Below are 24,445 nucleotides of genomic sequence, written 5' to 3'. Positions count from 1 at the left end.
TTATATCAAACTAAATCATGCGACAGCGGGATATTTAGAATTTCCTTATTTTTGCATTTTTTTATCTAATAAATATGTGAATGGCTTGACTAACATAAAGCACATACACATACACTTACTCACTCACTCACTCTCTCACACACACACACACACACTTACTCACTCACTCACTCACTCACTCACTCACTCACTCACTCACTCACACACACACATGCCAACTGAGGATGATTTATGTGATTTTCCTGCGGATCCCCCTAACAGCAGATCAGTCAGGGCTTGCGCTGTCTTAACAATATATTACATGTCGGAGATTAGGATGGCGGACTCTGAGACAGAGCCATTGGGGATAGGCATGGGGAGAAAGTTGGATGTGTGAAAGGCACTACTAATCGTTAATGGTAGCTCATGAGACATCTGATTGCTTCTTCCTCTCTGGTTTCCCATCAAACAGACACGACAAATCAATAATGTTATTTGTCTATGTGGTCTGGTGGGGAGCGCTTTGTGTGACAGCTTGTCAGCATGCCCTGACATTTGGTGGCATTTGAGTGTGTATGTGTTTTTCTGTGTGTGCTTGTGTTTGTGTGTGCATGCGTGTGTGTGTTTGTATGTGTGTGTGTGTGTGTGTGTGTGTGTGTGTGTGTGTGTGTGTGTGTGTGTGTGTGTGTTTATGAAAGAAAACAACAAATCAAAGAAACAATGTCATTTAGATATAGTATGATACTGGAACACACACACACACACACACACACACACACACACACACACACACACACACACACACACACAAACACTATTGTACAGGCAGATACTCTGCCATTGGAAGCCTGTTGTGCAGTGGTGTATGACCATATTTGGATCAGCCTCATTAAGGAGACAGTAATTGGGGTGATTTAAAGTCATTAGTTATTTGGAAAATGCTCAGAGCCCCCTGACACCACGTGCTTCCCGTCACACTGTGGTTCAATGGGCTCATGACTTTATTACAGGCCCCGCTGTGTTTCAAAGTAAAACCAATTTGTTCCATGGAAAATGCTTTTAAAAATCCTCTTTATCCTGCTGCATATCCTAACCAATATACTGCTATTATAACTACTACTACTATAACTAATAGGTTCAAGAATTAGTTCACAAGTTTAATAGCGAGAAACTCTGAAAAAACAGTGCAAATACATATTTCCTCTAAAAGGTGTGTTCTATTACCAATATAAAAGCAATTTTACAGAAGTGTTTGCAAAAGTCGGAAAAATACAGTATTGCAAAACAAATCCTGCATTTCAATACCCACCACAACAGCAAATGTTTTAATCAAAGTCTCCAAGACCTTAGATACGTTTTGGCCGGTGAGTAGTGCATCCATGTAAGTAAAGATGACTCTCTGGTATGCCTCTTTCTTTATTAGGGCCAAGACAGGGGGTAATGGAAAGACAAATACTATAAAAGAGAGTGGAGGGTGGCTCTCCAGTGTGTTAAAGCAGTCCGGCCTCTCTTAATGGGGCTCGCAGTAAGAGCTTCTGAAGACGTGGCAGGGGAGTTGGAGCACAGAGGGTTTATGGGTATTCATGAAGAGGGAGACTATGATCACCTTCAGAGGATCTGCTGAACTATATAGAATCATTTAGACAAAAAAATGCTTGTAGTCGGACAGTGTTAAGTTAACTCGTATCCCAGCTTGAGAGGGCCCACAGATAACCTCAGATGCATTGAGGGGATTATTTAACACAAAAAACACCTGAGTGAGGTCTATTAAAATATTTCTTGATATACGAGATTGATTTCTTAAACTCCTTAAAACCCCTGGGTTTAGGTGGGCGTATAAAATAAATAAATATGGTTTGAAGAGTTTCTCATAACTCTTATGGAGACACAGAAATTGTTATTCATTATATGAAGGATCGGTATACACTTGGAAGGGATTTTGGCTCTGGGTTCACTGTTTAACTCATATTATAACATAAAAGCCAACAATAGACTTGTTTGATGGATATTTATGTCTCCATCGTATAATTTAATTAACAGATACAGGTACACAGAATTGGTTTACAACAGATTGGGTTCTCTCTCTCTCTCTCTCTCTCTCTCTCTCTCTCTCTCTCTCTCTCTCTCTCTCTCGCTCTCTCTCTTGCTCTCTTTCCATCCCTATTCCCTTCATCCCTTTCCTGGGCTTCTTCCTGTGTACAAGTCTACACCCTCACAGCATGGACACGGTACTCTGGGCTTGTGATGATAACAGTAATCACGTCAATTCACTCCCATGCACAGACTCCCTATCTTTTTCTCTCGCTCTCTTCAGCGCTTTACTCTCCCTCCCTCTCTCTCCCTCCCTCCCTCCCTCCCTCTCTCTATCTCTCCCTCAGAGGACCCAACTCCCAAACCCATACACAACCAGAGTGTACATATAAAAGGTAGAAAAGCACCTACCTCAAAGGGTACTGCAGTGAAGTACTGTTATTCATGATCGGACAGGATGCATTTTTATTTTCATTAATAGAAATAGAAAATGTCAGATGCCTTATGTAATGAAATAAATAACACCAAAAAAATAACACAAATTTGTAGTAACTGCGTTACCGTGGTGACAGCATGGCCTGCTACAAGTTTGTCTCTGCATGTGTTTAGCATGTGTTTGTTAGCAGCATAATGGCTGCTGGTTTTAACTTTTAGTTTAACAGCTTTATGTATAGCTGTGTTTTGTTTAAAGATGGGCTATGGGATGTCAGCTTGATTTGATCATCAATAGTGAAATGAAATCACAACACTCATTTTGTATTTAGAGACTTCATGCAAAACGCACACTGCCTTACTAAATCTTGGTCATAAATGTGTCCTATGTATTTTTTCATTGATTCACATTGTCTGGATTTTTCTGAAGACTTACTTAAGGAATCTATAATCCAATGTTCTGATGTCAATCAGTAGATCCTTTTGTCTGAAGTGTCCTCAGTGAAACTGTAGAAGATTGACTCAGGTCTACTATTCAAACTACTCAAACCAAGCTACTCTTACTTTACCCTGTCCTTTTGGAATCCTCCCCCTATGTTTGGGATTCAGGAGGTTGTTTTTGTTATTTCTAAAGCTTGTCAACGTCAAATTCTCTTGTCAATGTCTAATTTGAGACATGAGTTATGACATGCTTACAAATAAGACACACTTACAAATAATAATTAATCATTTACCAATGATAAAAATGATTGACAGCACCATTGTTTGGGCAGCAAAGCTAATAAGGTATAGTGTGTAGAATTTAGTAACAACTAGCGGTGAGGTTACACAATGCAGCCAAATGAATTATACTGTGTCATATATGCAGCAAAACAAACAGCTGGAGTTTATATATAGTCCATATACTCACACACACACACACACACATGCATGGAGGCATTTGCTGTCCAGAGGCGTCATGACTGTTTTTTATGTGTGTGTGTGTGTGTGTGTGTGTGTGTGTGTGTGTGTGTGTGTGTGTGTCCACGTGTGCGCGTGCGTGTGTGTGTGCCTGCGTGCGTGCGTGTGCGTGAGGCCTGTGCTGTCCAGAGGAGTCATGGTGTGTGTGTGTGTTCCTTGGTGTGTGTGTGTGTGTGTGTGTGTGTGTGTGTGTGTGTGTGTGTGTGTGTGTGTGTGTGTGTGTGTGCCCCCTGAGGAGTCATGACTAGTGTTAAGGATCTGGCCTAACACTAATTAGTCTGGAACATCTGCCCAGGCTGCTGCCACTGGGATGTCATAATGGGATAATTTAACCAACACACACACACACACACACGCAGACACACACACAGCACCACCCCCAAACACACGAGCACACACAAGCACACCATGATGAAGACACAAGCAGACGTTGTGGCCCACTCAGACTTGTGCGTCGGCCAAAGGTTCCCCCTGTGACCTTGTGAAAGAAGTTGTCAGAACTCTTAATGAGGGGTGAGTCGCTTCAGGTCGGGGTCACTGTGGGCTCAGAGACTAAAGTGGAGACCGAGAGGGAAAGGTAAAGAGACGAAAGAGTCTCACGATCCCTTTCTCTCACATACATCCTCAACAGATTAATTCTCCTTTTCTCTATTTCTCTCCCCTCGCACCCCCTGTATGTCTCTCTCACTGTTTCTCCCGGCTTCTTTCTCCTTAACTCCCTCAATCTATACTTCTCTCTCTCGCTCTCTCTTTCTCTCTCGCTCTCTCTCTCCCTCTCTCGCTCTCTCTCTCTCTCTCTCTCTCTCTCTCTCTCTCTCTCTCTGGCTCTCTCTCTCTCTCCCCCTCTTCCTTCTGCTCACCCACCCCTCCGCTATTGCTCACCACCACAGCTCTAGCCCCGCTCCAATGAGCCTCAGATACAATCCTAGACGGCAGACAGGAAATACAAATGTATTAATTCAATCACATCGCCTCTCTTTCCTCTGCCTCTTGCTCTTTGCGTTGCATTGGCCATTATTTACCACTCTCCAACCAAAAGATAGCAGGGGGATACACGTTTTTGTATATGTATATATGTGTATACATGTGTGTGTGTATAGATATATATATATATATATGTATATATGCATATAAATATATAAATAAATATGCAGAAGGAGTGCATCGACTACAATCAACAAGCGCTATACATTCTATATACACACGCGTCGCAATCTATCTAATCTAAATCTTTAGCTAATCTAATCTAACACAATTAGAATAATTTACATTCTCTACCTTCTCCCCCCCCCTCTCTGTCCCTTGTCCGTTCGCACTCACCTATGCACATATCCACACACACACGGCCCCGCCGTGATGTCTCCTCGCTCTGTTTCCATGGCGGCCGTGCCTCCAACCCAGCCGGGGGCTGGTTTAGAACAATGATTGAGCTTTATGGCGCTTCAGCGGAGAGATTAAAGGCATGGCGTTAGCTGCACTCCTGTGCCCGCTCCAGCTGTGGCCGTTTGTTCAACGGCTACGCCGCGTGTTTTACGACTCTCAGGCTCTTCAGTCACCTGGACGGTGATGCTTAATGCTATATAGTGCAGATAAGTGCTGCTGTGGTGTGGTATACTTTGGGTTTATGTGTGTGTGTGTGTGTGTGTGTGTGTGTGTGTGTCTGTGTCTGTGTGTCTGTGTGTGTCTGTTTGTGAGTGTACGACATGTGCGTGTAGGTGTGTGCACATAGTAACAGGACTTAATTCAATGTCACATGGTAGTTTGCCTCGGGGTCAGAGGGACATTGTGCAGTATAGTGCATGTTCAGAGTGTCTGCTGACCCTAATGGACTATTGTCTGGTTATCTAGACAATAGGGTCATCGCCATGCAGTGCGTTTTCATTAATTAGCATGGTTTAGCCCTTTAGCCATGCATGCTGACCCCATCTTGTCCTCTGAGTCGAGGTATACCTGTTGCACTGTTCCATTATTCAATGTTGATCATTGTCTTTTTTTCCATGTTGTAAGGTAAAATAAAAATGATATTATATGTATAATGTATATAGACTACAGAGTTGCAGTGCGATGTCAGATGTTCATTTACTATAGATGTCCACGTTATGAAGCTAACTGCCCTTCTTTGATATTGGATAGTCTGTAAAAAGCTAAACACTATGTCTTCTCCTTTTAGTTCTAAATACAGTCCCCTAATATGATGCCATCTTAAAACCTAGAGTGAAAAAATTAACAAAAAAAACCCAATTCAGAGAGAACTCTGCTAAATAATCCAAATAGACTCTTGCTCTTAAATTAGGTGTTATTCTTGTCTGCATGAAGAGAATAAATAAACAGTGTGATTAAGCAGCCGTAACCAAGTAATGGTTTCCTCAGCATGGTATGTCACGGTGTGTTTAAACAGTACCAACACTGAAAGGACGGTGTTCTGGATGTACGAGGTGTTGCGCTGGTGTTCAGATGTTCTCGAGGGGCTGAGTGAGTGAGTGCGTTGATGTGCTAAAGGACAAAAGATCAGAGGGAAACAGAGGACACGAGTACAGGTGAAGTAGGAGTCAATTCACCGGCAGTCCTGTGATACGTGGCAACACGAGAAGCTGCACAGCCGAGAGGGAGAGAAAGGCAGAGGAGGGGGGAGAGAGGGGGAGAGAGGTGAGATAAGGGAGAGCTACTGACACTAATTGGAGCGGAAGGAATTACAATTTTGAGAAGTTAAATGGCAAAAACGCAGATTTATTTTCTGCACGGCTGAAAAGTCAACCGTGGTCGTTTCTCGCCTGCTATTTTCTGAAAAGCTTTAAAGTGGTGAGATATAGATCAAAACAGCGCGTGATCTGGTGAATAACTGTATACCATTTATATCTGGATTGCACAGGCGTTGCATGCAAACCGACTGAAACTAACGACATTGCTCCAGAACATATTAAGCAGAAACACAGTCTTTAGAATATATAGAAATGTGTTTAATGTGCTATTTAAAAATGGATAGATGTTGCTGTGTATGTGTATACATATGATCATGCATTCTTTCCTTAGTGTGCATATGTGTGTATGAGCTTGTGTGTGTCCATAAATGTGTGTCATGTATGGGTGTATGGGGGTATGTGTTTGTGTGGGTGTCAGTGTCAATGTTCCGGTGTGTTTGTGCGTTCGGTGAACAGGTATGTGTGTCCCTGTGTCTCTGTGGTTGTCTTCTGTATCCTCTATGAATAGCTGTAAAATTAAATGTTATGGAGTAATGTGTGCCGTCTAATCCTATGTGCTGTAGCGCTGTCCTCTGCCTTTAAACTAATTAGTCATCCTTTGTCTCCTCGCAGGTGGTGGAGACCAACCTGGTGGCCTTTGACTGTCATTGGATCCTAATTAACGAGGTGGGTGCCATGGAAATTGGCGGGATTCAATAAACGGCTTATTTCAAAGGATCCGATCAGAAAAAATAAATAGATGAATCCATGACCGCTAATTCCCCTTGTCTGTGAAATAACAATTCCCTTTATTTATTAATTGTGTCGCAACACTGTGTCCTGGGAATGAGTCACCGAGTAATTCAATCCCATGGCGAATAGCCAATGATGACTTTTTAATTATCTTTTGTCTTATCTTTTGCATGGAATTATATCCCTGTGCACTCTACCAAAAACACCACTTTTTGGAAATGTGAAATTATAGCACACATAAAATATAACACTATGTGGGCCACTGAGAAAACCAGCATTGTCAGCGTTAATTGACTGCATTATGCAAATGCTTTGTGTAGACGAGTTAGCATGGGCACGCTTATTATAGATCAAAACAATAGATCAATGGAGGGGAAAAGGGACCACCACAGCTTCTAGAGTGTGTCTTCATAGCCTCCGGTAACCACCAGCATGTCACAGTAGGGGAGTTCCCTCTCTTTCACACACACACACTCAAACACACACAACACAGACACACAAACACACACTGAAGAAAATGGTGTGTGTTTTCGTCCATCCATCTATTATCTATTATCCTTATATAATATTATAGATTATAATAAGCCATAATCAAAAAAATGCTTGACATGGCCACTCGTTGCGGGTCTGAAGTTACCAAAGTGCCCTTGAGCCCAACGAGCATTGTGCCTTGTTAAATTCGACAATGTTCAAAGGTGAAGCCCTCCTTTTGTTCTTGCTTTATTTTGTTCGTCATTTTGTTCTTTCTTTGTTTTTATATATTTATTAATCTCTCTTTCTTGCCTTCTTTCATTGTCTCACCCTCTCTCTCTTTCGCCTTGTTTTCTCATGCACAATACCCTCATTCAGTGAGCCACCATTGACACCCGCTGCCAGTGTTACACCCCTGAAAAGGGGGAGTAATTATCAGCAGGGTGATACCGTGTTTCCTCAATTGTAGCTGAATTTGTACTCTCTCTCAAGAACATAAGATTTCACAAATACACAGGCCTGAGCACAAAGTAACTTGGAACCTCTCAAAACCTTCACAGTAAACAGTGCATTAAACACATCACAGAAATTGAAATATAAAATGAATATGCAAAGGATATTACAAAATGTATACAGGCAACAGTTAGCATTTAGCTAAACTCAAACTGTCCCCTAAACACTCTCGACACTCCTGACATGCCACCAACTCACCACGGTCAAGCCTACAAATTTTAAACATTAACAACGTACCTGAACAGGGGGAGAAATGATCACGAGAGTGATACAGTTTCCTCAATCGTAACTTTTTGCGAGGAAGATACCGAGATTTCCCTAGGTACTTGGACGGAGACAAAACTAATCGATCTCAGGCTACCAGATCTAATCACTCTGACAATCACACAGTAACAATTACCGAATAATAATCACAGATTAACAATGACCCAATAATATACTAAACAATATAGCTAAGTTAATATAATTATATAATATAATTAAGGTATTTGATAATTTTATAATCAACTTGTCATGCCAGTTAGCGTTCCACATGCGCGTGGACGGCTAGTTCCCCAAGTTAAAGGAAGTGGTGCTCGCCCTCCCCCCCTCCCTCCCTTGCTCCCTCAGACTCCATAAAAATGGATGAGAGTCAACAGTATTTCTGACATTTGCACCATTTTCCACGCTGGATCTTTGGAGGGAATGAGTATTCCCCGATGTGAACAAAGTCTCTCTCTCTCTCTCTCTCTCCCCCTGTGGTTTATTATGGATGAACGGGTAACTGTATGGTTGTTGCAACTCTGCTTTATCTTCAGCCACCAGTCAGATATCCCCCGCTGACACAGAGTTCACAGTTCATAATTGATCATCCTCCCTTCACCCATTTTCTCTGCTCTGCTCAGACTGGGGAGGGATGGGGGGGGCTGAACGAGGAGGGGTGGTAAGGAGGGGAGAGCGAGAGAGAGAGAGAGAGAGAGAGAGAGAGAGAGAGAGAGAGAGAGAGAGAGAGAGAGAGAGAGACAGAGAGAGGTTCCAGAAATGAGAAGGGGATGAGTGCTAATCAGAGCACATTTGCAGGAAACTCTCTTTCTCTCTTGGGCTCTCTCTGTCGCTTTCTCTCTCTCTCTTGGGCTCTTTCCCTTATTTTGACTCTTTGGATCTGTCTTTATTTCTCTCTCTCTTGGGCTCTCTCTCTTTCTATCTTTCTCTTGGGATCTCCCTTTTTCTCTCACTTGGGCGCTCTCTCTATTCCTTGGCACTCTCTCTTTCTGGTTTGGTATCTCTGTCCCTCCCCCACATTTGGGCTAAGCTTTACTTATATGGAGCACGTGTTGTTGCGCAACACCCATGATTTCTCCCCAGGTAGGATTGACGTCCATGCGTCTGGTTCCCTCCTCTAACATCCTGTCCCGCCCCATTCTGTATGGAGTGCCTCACAAATGCATCAAGACAGGGGACACTATTGGTCTCATTATTATTGCATGTATTCAAACTCAATGTCTTGTAGGGGTCCTTTAAAGTTTTGATGCGTGTATTTTGTGGATTCAGACCAGATTCCGACGTGAAGGTGGTGTATCTGGAAAGGGGACTGAATGCATAATACACTGATATCACAGTTTAACATTTGCCTTTGGAAACTGGCAGACTGTGAATCATTTTTAGCCCTGTATAACGTCTTACCATGGGACTATTTCAAATTATGGTTATAACCAAAGCTATTAAAGCTTTCAAAGCAATAACTTGGCACTTTTAGCAGATACAACACATTTGGCACCAGTAGGGGTATGTGAAGGTCCTGCTAGCTGAGTCTATCGCCATTTTTCTGTAAGCCCCTTGCCATATCCCCCTTGGCTTTCACAAGCCTACTTATTTAGTTTATGAGGCTGCAGTACAGCAGAACAGTATGTTTTACCAAGAAACTTTGTCAGCATTATTTCTCTGTAGTGTATTATCCAGCAACGTTTGTTTGTGTGTGTGTGTGTGTGTGTGTGTGTGTGTGTGTGTGTGTGTGTGTGTGTGTGTGTGTGTGTGTGTGTGTGTGTGTGTGTGTGTGTGTGTGTGTGTGTGTGTGTGTGTGTGTGCGTGCGTTCGTGTGTGCGTTTGTGTGTGTGTGATAAGAACCTAATCTGATCAATATATGAGATGACCTCGTTAGCATAGTTCTATTTTTCTCAGTGTTCCCAGTGATGGTACATGGTGTCATTATGGTGCTATTATGCAAGGGAGAGTTTACCTTCCTCCCTTGGTTCACACAGACAAATTACAAGATGCAGTCCCATTAACCGCAGGGATGTACTGAGATGATCAAAGCAACAGAGGCAGCAGGACAGCATTCTGGACTCTGGAAGGCAGGCAGGGTAACAGTCTATTATATTTGTGTTGTTTTCTGCACAGACAGTACCTTTGAGCAGGGGAGAAACACTGTCATTGCTGGCCTTTTCAGTGGTAAAGCAGACAATAACAGCTAAACATAATCACGCTGTTCTTTGATACGAATGCATGTGTCGATACAGCGAGTGTATACTCACCCTTAGTGGCTGTGCTTGCTATTCACATTATATTGTATGTACTAACATCATATTAAAAAGCAGCCTGAACACAAAACATGATTTAATCTTAATCTGTATAATGACAGCACCAGTGATAATCATTTTGTTTTGCTTAATTTTGTTTTATAACTATTTTGGTAACATTTGCATGAGTTTCAATCAAACTATAACCACATGATGAAATCAGATGAATCTTCATTGTCGAAAAATCATCCAAGCAAATCAACTATTTAAATCAAATAGCATCCTAATGTGAACTCACTTTGCTTCGTAATTCGCAGTGAATAAATTGACGGTGCTGTTCAATTCATTGTGTATCAGTTTAATCATCATTCATAGACCAACTATATACACAATATATGACTATATGTCAATATATTAAAAACTTAGCTGTTGTCGCTCTCACATTCTCGCCCTCTCCACCTTTTATCGTTGCCTCTCTTTAACATCCCAGTGGCTTTCTCATTGCACTCTTTATGCCTCTCTCACCCTGCCTTTTCTCTAGCTTTAAAAAAAAAAAAAAAGGAAACTTTGCCACTCAGTTTGAGGTCATTATTTCCGGCACCCTGACACTAATAGTGGCTGACATATGACAGAGTAAATGATGCCTCTTCAAAAACAAATTAAAATGGAGGCTCCCGGGTGACCTGCTGTCTGGGGCCTCCTGATGTACAGGGACGCAGACAGGGAGAGAGAGAGGGAGGGGGAGAGAGGGAGAGGGAGGGAGAGAAAGAGAGAGAGAGAGAGAGAGAGAGCGAGAGAGAGAGAGAGAGAGAGAGAGAGAAAATAGCAAAGGCCAGGGGGTGCAAAATGTGAGAGATTAGGATGAATATTATCAACAACTAAGAAAATGTTTGTAGAGGTGCTTTAAGGAAGTGTGGATTAAAGAGATTACAGAGTGACCAGGGGAGATAGTCTTTTAAGGAAGTACAAGTAAATGTATTTAGTTATTTTGTTTTATTTTGTATTTGATGTATTATTTTATTGTTCCTTTGAATTGGACCGATGGGAAACTATGCTGAGCTGAGAATGTGAATGAGTAGGTATATGGGTGCGGAAGGGGTCAGAGAACGAATGACATCATCTACTCCCGGATCTAGAGATGGAGAGACGGAGAGAGCTGGTGTCCCTGAGGAGAACTTGGAGGGAGGAGGAGAAGGAGGGGCTGCTTAAAAGGGACTAGGCAGAGCGATGACTTGCTCTGCTTTCATGCAGAATAGCGGTCTAAATAGTAGGATTTAGTGGTCTTACACATGGGAACACAGGGGAAAATATAAATACATTCGGGAGCCAAATTTGTCTTTCCCTGACCTAAAAACACACAACTGTGCAACCATGTAAGGTTCAAAGCTGTGGATAACTTTGTGGAACGGTTCACATCATCATTGAGTCTGTGATGCCAAGGTTGTTGATATTCCATTAGGATTTGACATTGACAACCAGATATTTTAAATGTCTGGTTTACAAATGTATTAAATGTTTCACTTTTGTATTGTTAAAGGGCCACTATTTTACCCACAGATGTGAGAGTGATTACTCATTACAGGCTGATTCAAATTCTGACCTGCCATCCATAGTGGGAGTGACCACCTGGATTTTAGGATGGATAGATAAGTCTAGAAGTTGGTGCAGTCCACTAGGTAGGGTGGTAGATTGACCTATCTATCTAGCAAACATATTGAGTGGACCCTCCCACTTGTGATGTCACTATGTCACAGGGCAGGGACGATTATGAAAGGGCTTCTAGTGGCAAATCACGCCTTTTGGTAAAATAGGGTCTCTTTAAAATCATAGCAAAGATGACTAGGTTAGCCCGTCAGCAATCCAAGAACAGCGCTGCAAACATATTGGCTCTTATCGACTACCAACACAATGTTAGTAACAGTGCACAGCGCAAAAAGTTCCTGATCCATCCTAAAGTCCCACTGTGTGCCAAATACTTTTCCTTATCCTGACATATCACTGTCCTCAGTGGACGGTTATGAAAACTACTATTTTTTGTTTGAACTTTTGCAGCCAAAATCCACCAATGGAACAAAAGCGTGTGTCAGCCGGTTCCTGCAACAAGCGGTAATATCTGAGCGCTCCCGTCTGACATGTGCTGAAATGCACTGAAAGGCTGTCAGTAAGAGGCCTGTGGAGTAACTCACTGGTGACACAGCTTGCACTAGAAAGGAGTTCATATTGCTGGTATGGCTTCAATATCGAACCACAGTTCCCCTCCAGGGCCGCGTTCGTCAGCCTAGGGATGTCGATGTATAAGAGTGTCTGTGTGCATGTGTGTGCGCGTGTGTGTGTGTGTGTGTGTGTGTGTGTGTGTGTGTGTGTGTGTGTGTGTATGGTGGAGAACACAGACCATGGAAGTCACACAAGGTGACACGTCTGTGGTTTAATTCGCCCTCTGTCAGACAGAGCGGATGAAACGAGGAACGATACAAGGAGGAGGAGCGAGATAGGAAAAGTAACTTCTCGTTATTCTCTCAAGGATCCTATGCTCGCTTGCATTATGCATGTGTGTGTGTGTGTGTGTGTGTGTGTGTGTGTGTGTGTGTGTGTATGTGTGTGTGTGTGTGTGTGCATATGCGTGTGTGTACTTCTGTTTCTGGAGAAGGGAGGGAATCCTTCTTGGCAATATTTCTTTCTGTGTGCCCTTGACCGCCTGTTGTGAATCTTAATTCTGTTTTTGGCCCACTGTTTCAGGCCTTTTGAGCAGTTTTCGACCCTGTAAGCTTTTTGAGCTTTCAATCCTCTTCAGACATTTTTATCATGGTACTTCTTTCGTTTTATGAGGACCTCTGCAGGGGCATGTTGCCCTGGCGTGAAGATATGCCATGCTGTATGTTTACAATTTGGGATTTTTATGGAGATGTTTATAGTTCTTTGAAGTCAATTTGCCGCCTTCTGAAGGTTCAAATTGAAATTCCACTGGTGCACGATAAAAAAAAAAAATTGAAATATCTTTTTCATGTTTCAACCCCAGTGTGCACTCAAAGTTACTAGCGTCTTTCTCTTATATGAAAAAAGTAATCGCCAGGTCTGTGGGTTGTAGTATGATGTGACTTGTGAGTGGCTCTCTATACCTCTTTTCAGTTATCCTCTGACTTATCTTTACATTTCACACCTCTCTACCCCCAATGCATCAGTGCAGCATCACATGAGAACTGACATCCTGTATCCTCACTTTAAATGGAGAAATAACTTTTTCTCCATTCTTTTACTGTATTAGCTTGTAATTATCCGTAAAGCCTGCTAGAGTATATCAAATCAACAGTAGATTGATTTGATTTGTGTTTACTCTGAAGAAGTATTCACGGCCCATTACAGCAGGTACATTCATATTTATTCTGTGTAGAAAGATTTAGGCAGTTCTATCAACATGTCATTGTTATTCTGTGTTGTAACGTTGGATATACGTATGTTATTCTGTAGGGGCTGTTGTTGTTCAGGCAAAATTACAGGAAAATGACATCACTCAAACACTGACGTTGGTTACAGGCAAACATTTACAAATGAATACAAACACAAACAGACACACACACACACACACACACACACACACACACACACACACACACACACACACACACACACACACACACACACACACTGCCAGTGTCCCAAAAGCAGGCATAAGCAATGGATAGAGTTTGAGACAGAGAAGGAGAGGTAGAGGTAGAGAAGCAGAGTTTGAGAGAGAGAGTGAGGGATAGATAATAATAATAATAATAATAATAATAATAATAATAATAATAATAATAATAATAATAAAAAAATAGATATATATTCCATGCCGGCTGATGACACAACCAAGGGGGAGCATGTATAGCATGAAAAGGGGGGGCCAAGGACTGATCCTTGAGGGACACCACAAGTGAGAGTGTGTGTACAATTTAGCATCACCCAGGGATACATACTCTGTTCTGTCTGAGAGATAGGGAGTAAACCAAGCCAGGGTAGTGTCAGAGAGTCCAATCAAGTAGTGAAGGCGGTGTAGAAGGATGTGGTGGTCCACGGTGTCAAATGCTGCGGTGAGGTCGAGAAGGAGGAGAAGTGATGGAGAGCCAGCTTCAGCAGTCATCAGCCGGTCATTGGTGACCCTGACCAGGGCAGTTTCTGTACTGTGGCCAGAACGGAAACCAGACTGGAACTTCTCATTAAGACTGTTTGTTGTGAGGTGGTTGTAGAGTTGGGCAGAAACTACCCTTTCCAACACCTTTGATAGGAAAGGGAGGTTGGAGATGGGGCGGTAGTTAGCAGTAGCTTCGGGGTCAAGGCTGGGCTTTTTGAGTAGTGGCTTAATGACAGCAGTTTTCAGAGACGTGGGGACATGGCCGGACCGGAGGGACTGATTGATGATTTTGGTGATCATGGGACTTATTGCAAAGGAGTGACTTTTTATCAGGGCTGAGGGAAATGGGTCCAGGTCACAGGTGGAGGGCTTCATCTTCCTTAGGATGTCTTCAACCTCATGCTGAGCGATGTCCGTGAAACAGCAGAGGAGCTGAGTAGTCCCGGGCTGAGGGTTGGCGGATGTGACTGGAGATGCAGGAGGGGCAGAGGGGCGTGGGAGAAGAGGGGGCGGGGGAGCAGGGAGCAGGGAGAGCGGGGGGGGGGGGGGGGGCTGGAGAGAGGGGAGGGCATGTTGTCCACTTTCAATTTGAAAAAGGAGATGAAGCTGTCGCAGTGCTCCTGCGTGTTGTCTGAGTGTAGGGGGGTCTGAGGTTTGAGACGATTTACGGTTGAGAAAAGCTGCTCGGAGTTACCAGGGCTAGTGTTGATTATGTGGGAGTAGAACCGGGACCGTGTGTCACTGAGGGACTTGCTGTAGGCCATCTGATGTTCCCGGTAGGATGTTTGTGAACGGCAAGCCCTGAGTCCATGACACGCCGTTCAAGGACACGCCCCGTTCTCCTCAGCGGTCGTAGCTCACTGGCGTACCAGGGGGCTGAGCGTGTGAAGGTGACGGTTCTGGGCTTCACTGGGGAATGGTGGTCCAGGAGGGTGCTGAGTGATGAATAGTAGAGATCCACAGATTCAGTGACTGAAGGGGGGTTGTCAGCGGATAGATGGAGGAGGTCAGTAGTCATGGTGACTGGGTGGATGTTTTTAAGGTTCCTGAAACTGATTTGTTTGTTGGGCTTATTGGGGGGGGGACAGGGTGGGTAGCTCCACTGAGATGGCCTTATGATCGGACACGAACCATGAAACCACGGAAAGATGTAGAGGTAGAGAAGCCGAGTTTGAGAGAGAGGGAGTGAGAGTGTTATAAATAGAGAGGAATAGAGAGCAAAGGAGAGAGTGTGTCCGCCGATTAAAATTAGCCATGAATCCTCCCACAAGCGTACAAGGACACACGGGCTGGATACTAAATAAGCCTATCATGCACACACACACACATACACACGCACAGTGATGGGAAAGTTCACTTTCTACGTGAACTAGTTCAAAGTTCAGTTCACAAATTTTACAGTTACAGTTCAGTTAAACATTCATAATTCAAAATTTTGAACTAAATTCACAGTTCCAAAGATGATCTAGTAGGGCTGCTCAATTTTGGAAAAAATGAGAATCACGATTTTTTTGGTCAAGATTGAAATCACGATTCTTCAAACGATTCTTTTTGAGTTTGAAAATAAAATGCATTTATTCGGCATTTAAAAAAAAAACACGGTAACTGAGTTTTAAAAATGCTTAAACTAAACAGTACACAAACTGTTCAAATACAAAAATAGAAAATGTTCAAATTGAAAATAATGTACAAATAAATATGTATCCAGCTGTTCTGTAATTTATATAAAACTTTCAATGAATAAAATAAATATGCTAGAAAATTAAATAAAACAGAACAGTCGGTTGTAATCGACGTCTGTCCTGCTGTCGTTTTATTGCACATTTAGCGCATTTTGTAAATCCCATTGATTTCTGTTGGAAGACTCATTGCTTGTTGGCCGGAAACGGAAACGGGGGGGGGGTTGTTCACGTTTGGTTGTAGTATGTGGAACGGTAATATTTTAGTCCGCTGATCGAGCAAGAGAGCTAACATTATGGATTGTACAGATTTATAATTCGATAATTCGTCCCAGGCTTTATACCACAGATACTCTAGGGTCTATAGCATATAACCGCTTTGTCTGATTACAGTTTAATTCATTTTTCACAATTTACTAGCTCTCGTTTTGAAGAATAATCACCGCGCCATTCGTTTCAATGTGAATCGCGACAGTCTATACTTTCAACATAAAGTGTACATATTTAGAATTTGAAATTCGTCCCCCCTTTATACCACAGATACTATAGGGTCTATAGCATATAACTGCATTTTCTGATTACAGTTTAATGTAACATTAAGCTGACAACACCGCAACTGCAAATTAACCACACAGAGATAACCATGGCAACCGGTCAAACAAATGTTTTTGTTGATAAACAAATAACCCCCATATTAAACGAAGTTAAACCGAGTGAGTGTGCCGTTCACAGACACCAGAATGAACGAGTTCACAGTAACGTTCATCAGGCAGTAATACAGCACGTTCAGTTCACGTTCGCTTAAAATATGAACAAGTTTATGAACTATCGTTCAATGAACGCGTTTAGGCACAACACTGCACACACACACACACACACACACACACACACACCTACATATGGCTACCCTACATATACCCTACATATGGCTTCAGTTTCTCTTCCCTTTCTGTCACCTTCCTTTCGTAATTAGTACGAGCTGGTTTTGGAGAAGATTTAAGTGATGTCATGGGACAGTGGTATATTAGTGGCTAAAGTGGCGGAATACAAAAGGTCTATGAGGCAGCATTAATTCATCTTCACTCTGGGTATGGTCAATGTGCACACCCTGTATACGCACCCTTCAGTAAGATCCCTAACCCAGACCTGGACAACCATTCATTATACCTGTGTTCACCGTAGGTTGTTTTGCACAAAATCAAAGTGCTCAATCACTAATTAGTAATCGGAGAATGATTGTCCTACAAACCACTGTATCTATGGAAAAAACTGATTCCTCTTTTTTTGTTTCCCCCATTTACCCCCACACCTCCTTCGAATACATCTCCCCTCCTTCCTGTAGGAGATCTCTGACTACGACCTGCAAGACCTGGTGATGAAGTCCATCGGTCGGCTGACGGTGGTCCGGCAGACGTTCCCCATGCCCCCCAACGCCACCCAGCGCTGCGTCAAACACAACCACCGCATCAACGGGGCGCTCTGCGACCCCAAGAACGCCAAGTCCCAGCAGCTAGAGGTGAGAGCGGGGGAGACAGACGCGCGACACGATTTGAATTGAAACGTTAATAACACTTCAAATGTAAGGGCTTTCATCAAATGGGCCACAGGCTGAATCATCATTGTGTGTTCTTCCTTCTGGATAGATGGTGACTTAACTGACATTTATTTACAAGAAAACCTTTGCAGATCTTCATGAGTGCCACTTTAACGCTATCTGTTGCTTCCTATATAATGTACAAATAGCACAATAGCAATAATGTATCATCAGGAATAGTTTGAAATGGGTTGCAGTTGAACCAACCAACGATTTGATGTGCCGGGGCAATTGCAGGTCGCAGTGATAAAATACAAGAATATAATGCTAGAAGCACAAGGGAGACAGACGCAAAATTATGATTTTGATTTTTTACGTCTAAAAAGACAGTGGTACAAAGACAGAGCAAAGAAATAACAGCCCCACTACTTTCACTACTTCAGTTCTGTTTTGGGTCGTGCTATAAATATCAATCAGAATTTTGGCTCTGTGTGCCTCGGGCTCAAGTGAACCATCGCAAAGGCAGACCTCAACTATATGTCTAGCACAAACAGCAGACAAGTCTCGATAGGTGTTTGTGGTGTTTGTTGATAAAAGTAATGCCACATCCAGAAGTATCCCTCAGACAAAATCAACCGTCCAGGGCCCTCATTTATCATCCGTGCGTAGAAAAGCTCTAAATTCTCTCTTAAGAATTAAATTTAGGATGTGCCTAAGTACAAACAACTGGATGTTGATTGCTTAAAGGGACACTTCACCCATTTCTGCTAAGCTTTGTATCGTTAGAAACCCAGTCATGTTTTTCATTCCCTCATTTTCCCCTGAGACGGGAGAGATCTTTATTTACCTCTAACACTTCCTGCTTTAAATGACGTAAAATTAAGATTTCGAAAAAATGACAAGAACTAGTTCCTCGTCTAGGGGTTGGGACCCCTAGGCCCCTAGTACAAGTTCAGTGCCACTGGCCCTGAACTGTAAGTTCAGGGCCAGTGGGTGGGACTTGGAGGTGTATGGTAAAAACGGTATAGAGAGTACGCGGGTGTGAATTTTCGCTACGGTATAGATTTTGACGCTACTGTGTGAGCGGTAGACAAAACTGCACCCGACCGTACACGCAAATTACATTCCGCACCCGACAGACCCGCTATAGATTGATACCGACGACCAACCCGCACCCAAAGGGAAATTAGACACATTAGATGGAACGCTGGGGAATTACAGTATCTGGTGTTTGGCGTGGTTCTTTAGATTGCTATGAAAAAAAAACACGTCATCCACTGTGGATGGTTTTAGTTGACAGCTTTTGGCCGTGATATTATAAATTATATTATATTATATAGATACCTATATATTATATAATATTATATTATTTAGATATAGAGCTCCGGAATTCCGCAAACGGCAACAATTACTTCTCCTCCATGCTGCAGTTTACTCTGGACTGAACGCTGATTGGCTGTTATGTTATGGCCTTTAGGGAGTGAACGCTGATTGGCATTGTGGGGGTTGTCGTCTTCAATCCACAAGTGCCAAAAAGACACTGTCTGACTTTTCTTGGTCAAAAAGGCACCAAATTAGAAATGTATGTTACTATTCGACTAAGTATATGACCAGCTTTCAATACAGATTCATGTCTCCACCGGTGAAATTCTCCTTTAATGCATACTTTAAAATGCTCTTAAATGCTTTGGGTTTTGCTTTTAATATCGCTATTCTACCACTAGATTATTTTTGAATGCTTCAGTATAAATACATTTTGGTTAATTACATACTTTGCCTTATGCACAAATCTGTGCGTAAGTTAGGTTGATAAATTAGGCCCCTGGTATTTTCGAGATAGCTTACTTTGGTGCGAGAAGATCAAACTTTGAATGCTTCCTAAGTACTCTCAGTTTGAAATGTATGTTTTTTGTGGATAAGACAAGGTAGCCTAAGATCGCTCATCTGAAACTGTAACCCAATGCTACAACTGGCACTCATGTCGCCCCATTCTTTGGTTTGGGAATAAAGAACTTTCTAATTATGCAAGGCTTGTTGATTTGATTTGTCGCCACAGTCATGCCTCTCAGGCTTTGTAGACAAAACATGATAATTTGTTTAAGAGAAATTAGTCCCACCCTGAGTGCATTCATCTGAGACCACATATTTTGAGTGAAAAACGACAAAAAAAAGAGAATTTATAAATAGATAAACGCATTGCCCTGGTTTCCCTGTTTGACACTGTATTTTTCATTTTCTTTTATTTATTAATTTTTTGATGCATTCTTCCCCCCCCCCAAGGGATCGTATGTATACAATTATCTTTTTTTTTCACTCGCTTTTGTACGTGCATCACAGCGCTGCCGTCAGAGGCAGCGGAGAGGCAATAACACATTTTTTTTTTTTATTTATCTGTCAAGATGAAATAGAAAATTGAATTAATGCATTGTTGATTTATGTCGACGCCCACCACCCTAGAGGAAGAAATTTTGTGAAAGAATTATGAATGATCAACATGGAACGTAATATTTTCAGTTGACATGGACGGTTTATTTTCTTTTTATTTGTGTCAATGTAACTAAACTATTCATATATATTTTTCTGATCTACTTATTTAATTTCACTGTATGTTACTGATTCATTTATAAGTGAGAAAGCAATAGGAAAGGAGGGGAAACTCTAATTTATATTTTGATTGAAAGGGAGAGAGAAAAAGAGAGCGAGAGAGAGGGATTGCATCATGGTCAGAAAGTGAAGGTGAGACAGTAGGAATCACAAAGTCAGCTGGAAGGTAGGATGGACAAAATAGAGACACAGAGAGCAAGAGAGAGAGACGCTCAGAGTGAGAGAGAGAGAAGTACAGTGAGGCGAGAGAACCACACAAAAAGCACAATTTCACACCGCAATGAAGCATGTCAGCTCAACCTGGCCACACACTCACATATACACACAGACATGCACGCATTTGATGCTCCACGCATATTCTGAGACAGTGCTTGTTCACCTATTGGAGCATTAGACATAGAAACAGACAAATAGACACAAAGCATGTTTTCATCAGCGCTAGACCATGCAAAAACACGTTCACATCCTTTCACACAATGACAACCCATTACAAGACAATACACTCTTCATTTGCCCATTGAAAGGTTGTGCTACAGCAACTTTATCAAAGCTAGGTTATATCATTCCAGTAAGAAGCTTGCCCCTCATGGCCAAACCTAGCTCGTAGCTCAGCTTCTCAGAAATTGCTCTCTCTCGCTTGCTAGTAACACCCGATTATTATTTTCTGCATTAGCCACTTCTCTCTCGCTTGCTAGTAACACCCGATGATTATTTTCTGCATTAGCCACTTCTCCTCAAGCTTGCTGACCTTCAGTGTAAACAATTCTAATCAGCTCACTGATGGCATGCAAAGCGTGATATTTGTGTTTGCAATCAGAGGTGAAATCGTTCATAATTGTCTCTTCAAATTGTCTTTGCCTTTCTGTTTTTGACATGGGTTTTAGCACTCTTGATTTTTCAAATCGTAGACAAGAATATTTACGATAATGGTGACATGGTGGTATTGACAATTATTTTGAGAAAGAGTCTAGGGAACATTAAGTGTCCCCCTGTGAGAAGCGTCACAGCATTCTGTTTGATATACCAGTCTCAAAACAGGATTATCTAATCAGAAATAAACACTATCACTGTTAATAAGCAATAACAAATAACATGTGAGGTTGACAATGTGTTTAATCCTTTTTATCTAAGCTAATCCAATATCCTCTATGCACAATCCGATGATTTAACACAATTCTATCTTATCTATAATGATGTTAATATGTTAAAATCTGTTAACCGACACCAACAGGGATAGTGAAGAGGGTAATTTCACACACATATTTCAAAATATATTAATTTTTTGATCATTTATTTTAATTAATGTTCATGTGTGCGTGCATTTTTTCTTTCTACATAATGTATGTTTGATCTCTGGAAGGAGTTTTTTTTTGTGCTTTTGCATTTGTGTGTGTGATTCTGTGCCTGTTTACTATTCTTTCATTAACATGGGCACAACAGAATCAATAAATCGTCCTGCGATCGATCACTGACTCAATTAACTGTTCCCCTACCCTCTCCGTCTCTCGTTCTATCTCTTTTTTTATTCTGGTGGCACCGGAGGACCTTTCAATCCCTTTAATGAATGTCATCCTTAAAGCTGTATACAAGTGTGTGGGTCGTTGTTTGTGTGTGTGTGCAGGTCTGTATGCTTGCCATTTCCCCTTGGGATACTATGCATCTAAATATAAATAGATAAATGAAATGGTAATATAAACAACACGCAATGCAAGGCTACCAAGTCTACTTAAAAAAACTGCTCATAGTCTATATAAATCTGTGGCTTATTAATTCCAACTCAGGGCAAAGCAAAAGGCAATGGCATTGGCATACTTTTCTGTGTCTGTTTCTGAAGAAGTGCTGTCCTTGACTCTCAGACACCAACACAAACATACGAGGCAGGGCTAGGTCATAGGACACAAAGAGGGGGGTGGATTCAAATGAGTCACCTTAGCACATCTTCATGCTGCATATATGTACTGTAGCTTTATATATTCTGTTGTTATCTTTCCCTCTGTAGATCACCAACCGATACATCTATGATTCAGTGCTGCTACTTGCCAACACCTTCCACAAGAAGTTGGAAGACAGGAAGTGGCATAGCATGGCCAGTCTCAGCTGCATCAGGAAGACTTCCAAACCCTGGCAGGGAGGGAAGAGCATGCTGGACACTGTTAAAAAGGTATGTACGAGTTCACCGGCAATGCTGTGTGTTAGCATTAACAATGCCATATCCTCAACGGGATTTCAAAAGATGCGTAAGGCATTGATTGCCTACACAGGCCAGACAAGCCCCATAACTGAGAGCTTTTCCCCAGTGTGTTCCCTGTTGACCTGACCATGGCACGTATCTGTACTGGAGAGAGAGAGCAGGAGTGTGATATGTTTATTTACCTCTCTGGTGCCTGAGTCACCTCCGCCATCCACTCCATCCTTCCACAACCGAATATGCAAATATGTTCCTCTTAATTAATCAATCAAAGTGTGGTACAAATGTTCTCTCTCAATTTGATCTCTGTCAGTTTTCCATTAAACAAGCCCTCTAAAAACAGTTAATTAGCATTCTTATCATATGTCATTTTATTTTTGTTCAACAATTGCATCGTGCAATTTAATTTACCTTATGATTAATGTTGTTTTGTTTTCATTAAGTGTGATTGAATTTTAATTTAGAATTATGCTTAAAATGATGTCCCTCCTTCTCATTATGCATAGCACGTTGCACGTTGCTAAAAGGTTTTATATCTATGTATATATATATATAGCCTATATGTTTTTGATATCAGTCAATATTAACAAAACATGAATCAAATAATAAAACTACCCTCCACACACACACACACACCTGTAGCTTATAGATATCATACAGATTACAATGTTCTGAATATGGACCCTATGTGTGAAAGCATGGCGAATCGCTGTAGACAAACCTCTTGAATCCATTCCCAGCCATGTCATAAAATGGCTGCCATGGGACCCACCATCATGCCTCTGGGAAGATACAATCACATCAAGCTTGTGCAAAGCGGTCAATAAAACAGTATGTCATTCGGATAGTTAACGAAACATTGTTGCCTAGGCTGGAATGTACATAACATTGTTGCCGGGATGTTGTTTCACAAGGCTTAATATCCTATTACCAGTGCTTGGCTTTGAATGCCGCGGTCCATGCCCTTTCCTTTGGCCATTTCAATTTCCTCGATTGTGGAATTATAGGTTTATTGCTCCTTCGTATACACACCCTTAATTAATAACAACATTAAAAGTCACATTAAAATGTCGCACATAGCAATAATCGCCGGCGTTATTGAGCATTGTCATTGTTTATGCCAGCCTCTGATGTTGCCGGTCATCCTCGCAAACTGCAATTACCTGTTTTTTTTTCACAAATTAATTGATGGTTCTGGGCAGAAGTGGGAGATCAACCTTAATGTGGAAGCACACAGCTACCGCTGATTATTCCTCTGTCCTGAGTAACAGAACTCCAATTGTTGCCCTTTTAAAGGCATTTTTTTACTTTAAGAAGAAGGAAAGGCCCGGGTTTCTATTTGTGTTGACATGACGATGGGTCCTGTTTTCATATCCAGGCCACTAACTGTAACTCCATTTTGAATTAACGGCAAAAACGGCAAATAATTTCATGTAGACATTGACGTGACATTGTCAGCAGCCAATTTTCGCCTGCTTATAAACAAAATACATGTCTAAAATCTCTGCCACATTTAACACAATGTAAGCAATTAAATAAAAAAATGCCAATATGATTTTTACCTGCTAATACTTATTTTCTGAATAAGCCATAAGAGCCGGCCATATTTCTGTACGTAGTAGAGAAGCACATATTTTCACCCATTTAAGCTTTCTTTCAGAAGACTTCCTTTACTTTTACCTACATGGCCGTATTGTGCAAGTGTTGTGCAAGAAATAATGATAGTATAGAAACTTTATCCTCTTTTTCTTCTCCTGTCCCCCCTTGTCCTTGACATGAGGTACAATTACCAGAAAGATAATTGTTATGAATGGCTTGCAACAGCATAATTAACCAACCAATTATGAAAGCTAATCCACCGCATCAGGCGAGGTTTACCTGTGCTTGGTTTACAAGCAAACAAATCGACTTGATGCACTGCCCTAATGAAGTTGCCTGTACGTGTGTGTGTGTGTGTGTGTGTGTGTGTGTGTGTGTGCACAAGTAATGTGAGTTTAGGTTCGGTGGCCTTTAAAAATGTAAA

The 24,445-nt window shown here is 41.8% G+C and overlaps 1 protein-coding gene across 1 annotated transcript in view; it reads left to right on the top strand.

The window, feature by feature from the left end:
* The window catches only part of grid2 (glutamate receptor, ionotropic, delta 2), a gene marked incomplete at both ends in the record, with an annotated part of 386,075 nt that overhangs the window by 254,109 nt on the left and 107,521 nt on the right, over positions 1 to 24,445 (top strand). Inside the window, 3 exons of the mRNA XM_079730216.1 lie at positions 6,714 to 6,767; positions 17,439 to 17,612; positions 22,234 to 22,395. Of these exons, the coding sequence (XP_079586342.1) occupies positions 6,714 to 6,767; positions 17,439 to 17,612; positions 22,234 to 22,395 (390 nt within the window). The remainder of the gene's footprint in view (positions 1 to 6,713; positions 6,768 to 17,438; positions 17,613 to 22,233; positions 22,396 to 24,445) is intronic.

Source organism: Pollachius pollachius (genome assembly GCF_949987615.1).
Source record: "Pollachius pollachius genome assembly, chromosome: 1".
NCBI lineage: Eukaryota > Metazoa > Chordata > Actinopteri > Gadiformes > Gadidae > Pollachius > Pollachius pollachius.
Note: the sequence above shows the minus strand (reverse complement) of the source record. Positions and strands in the feature narration are given on the sequence as shown.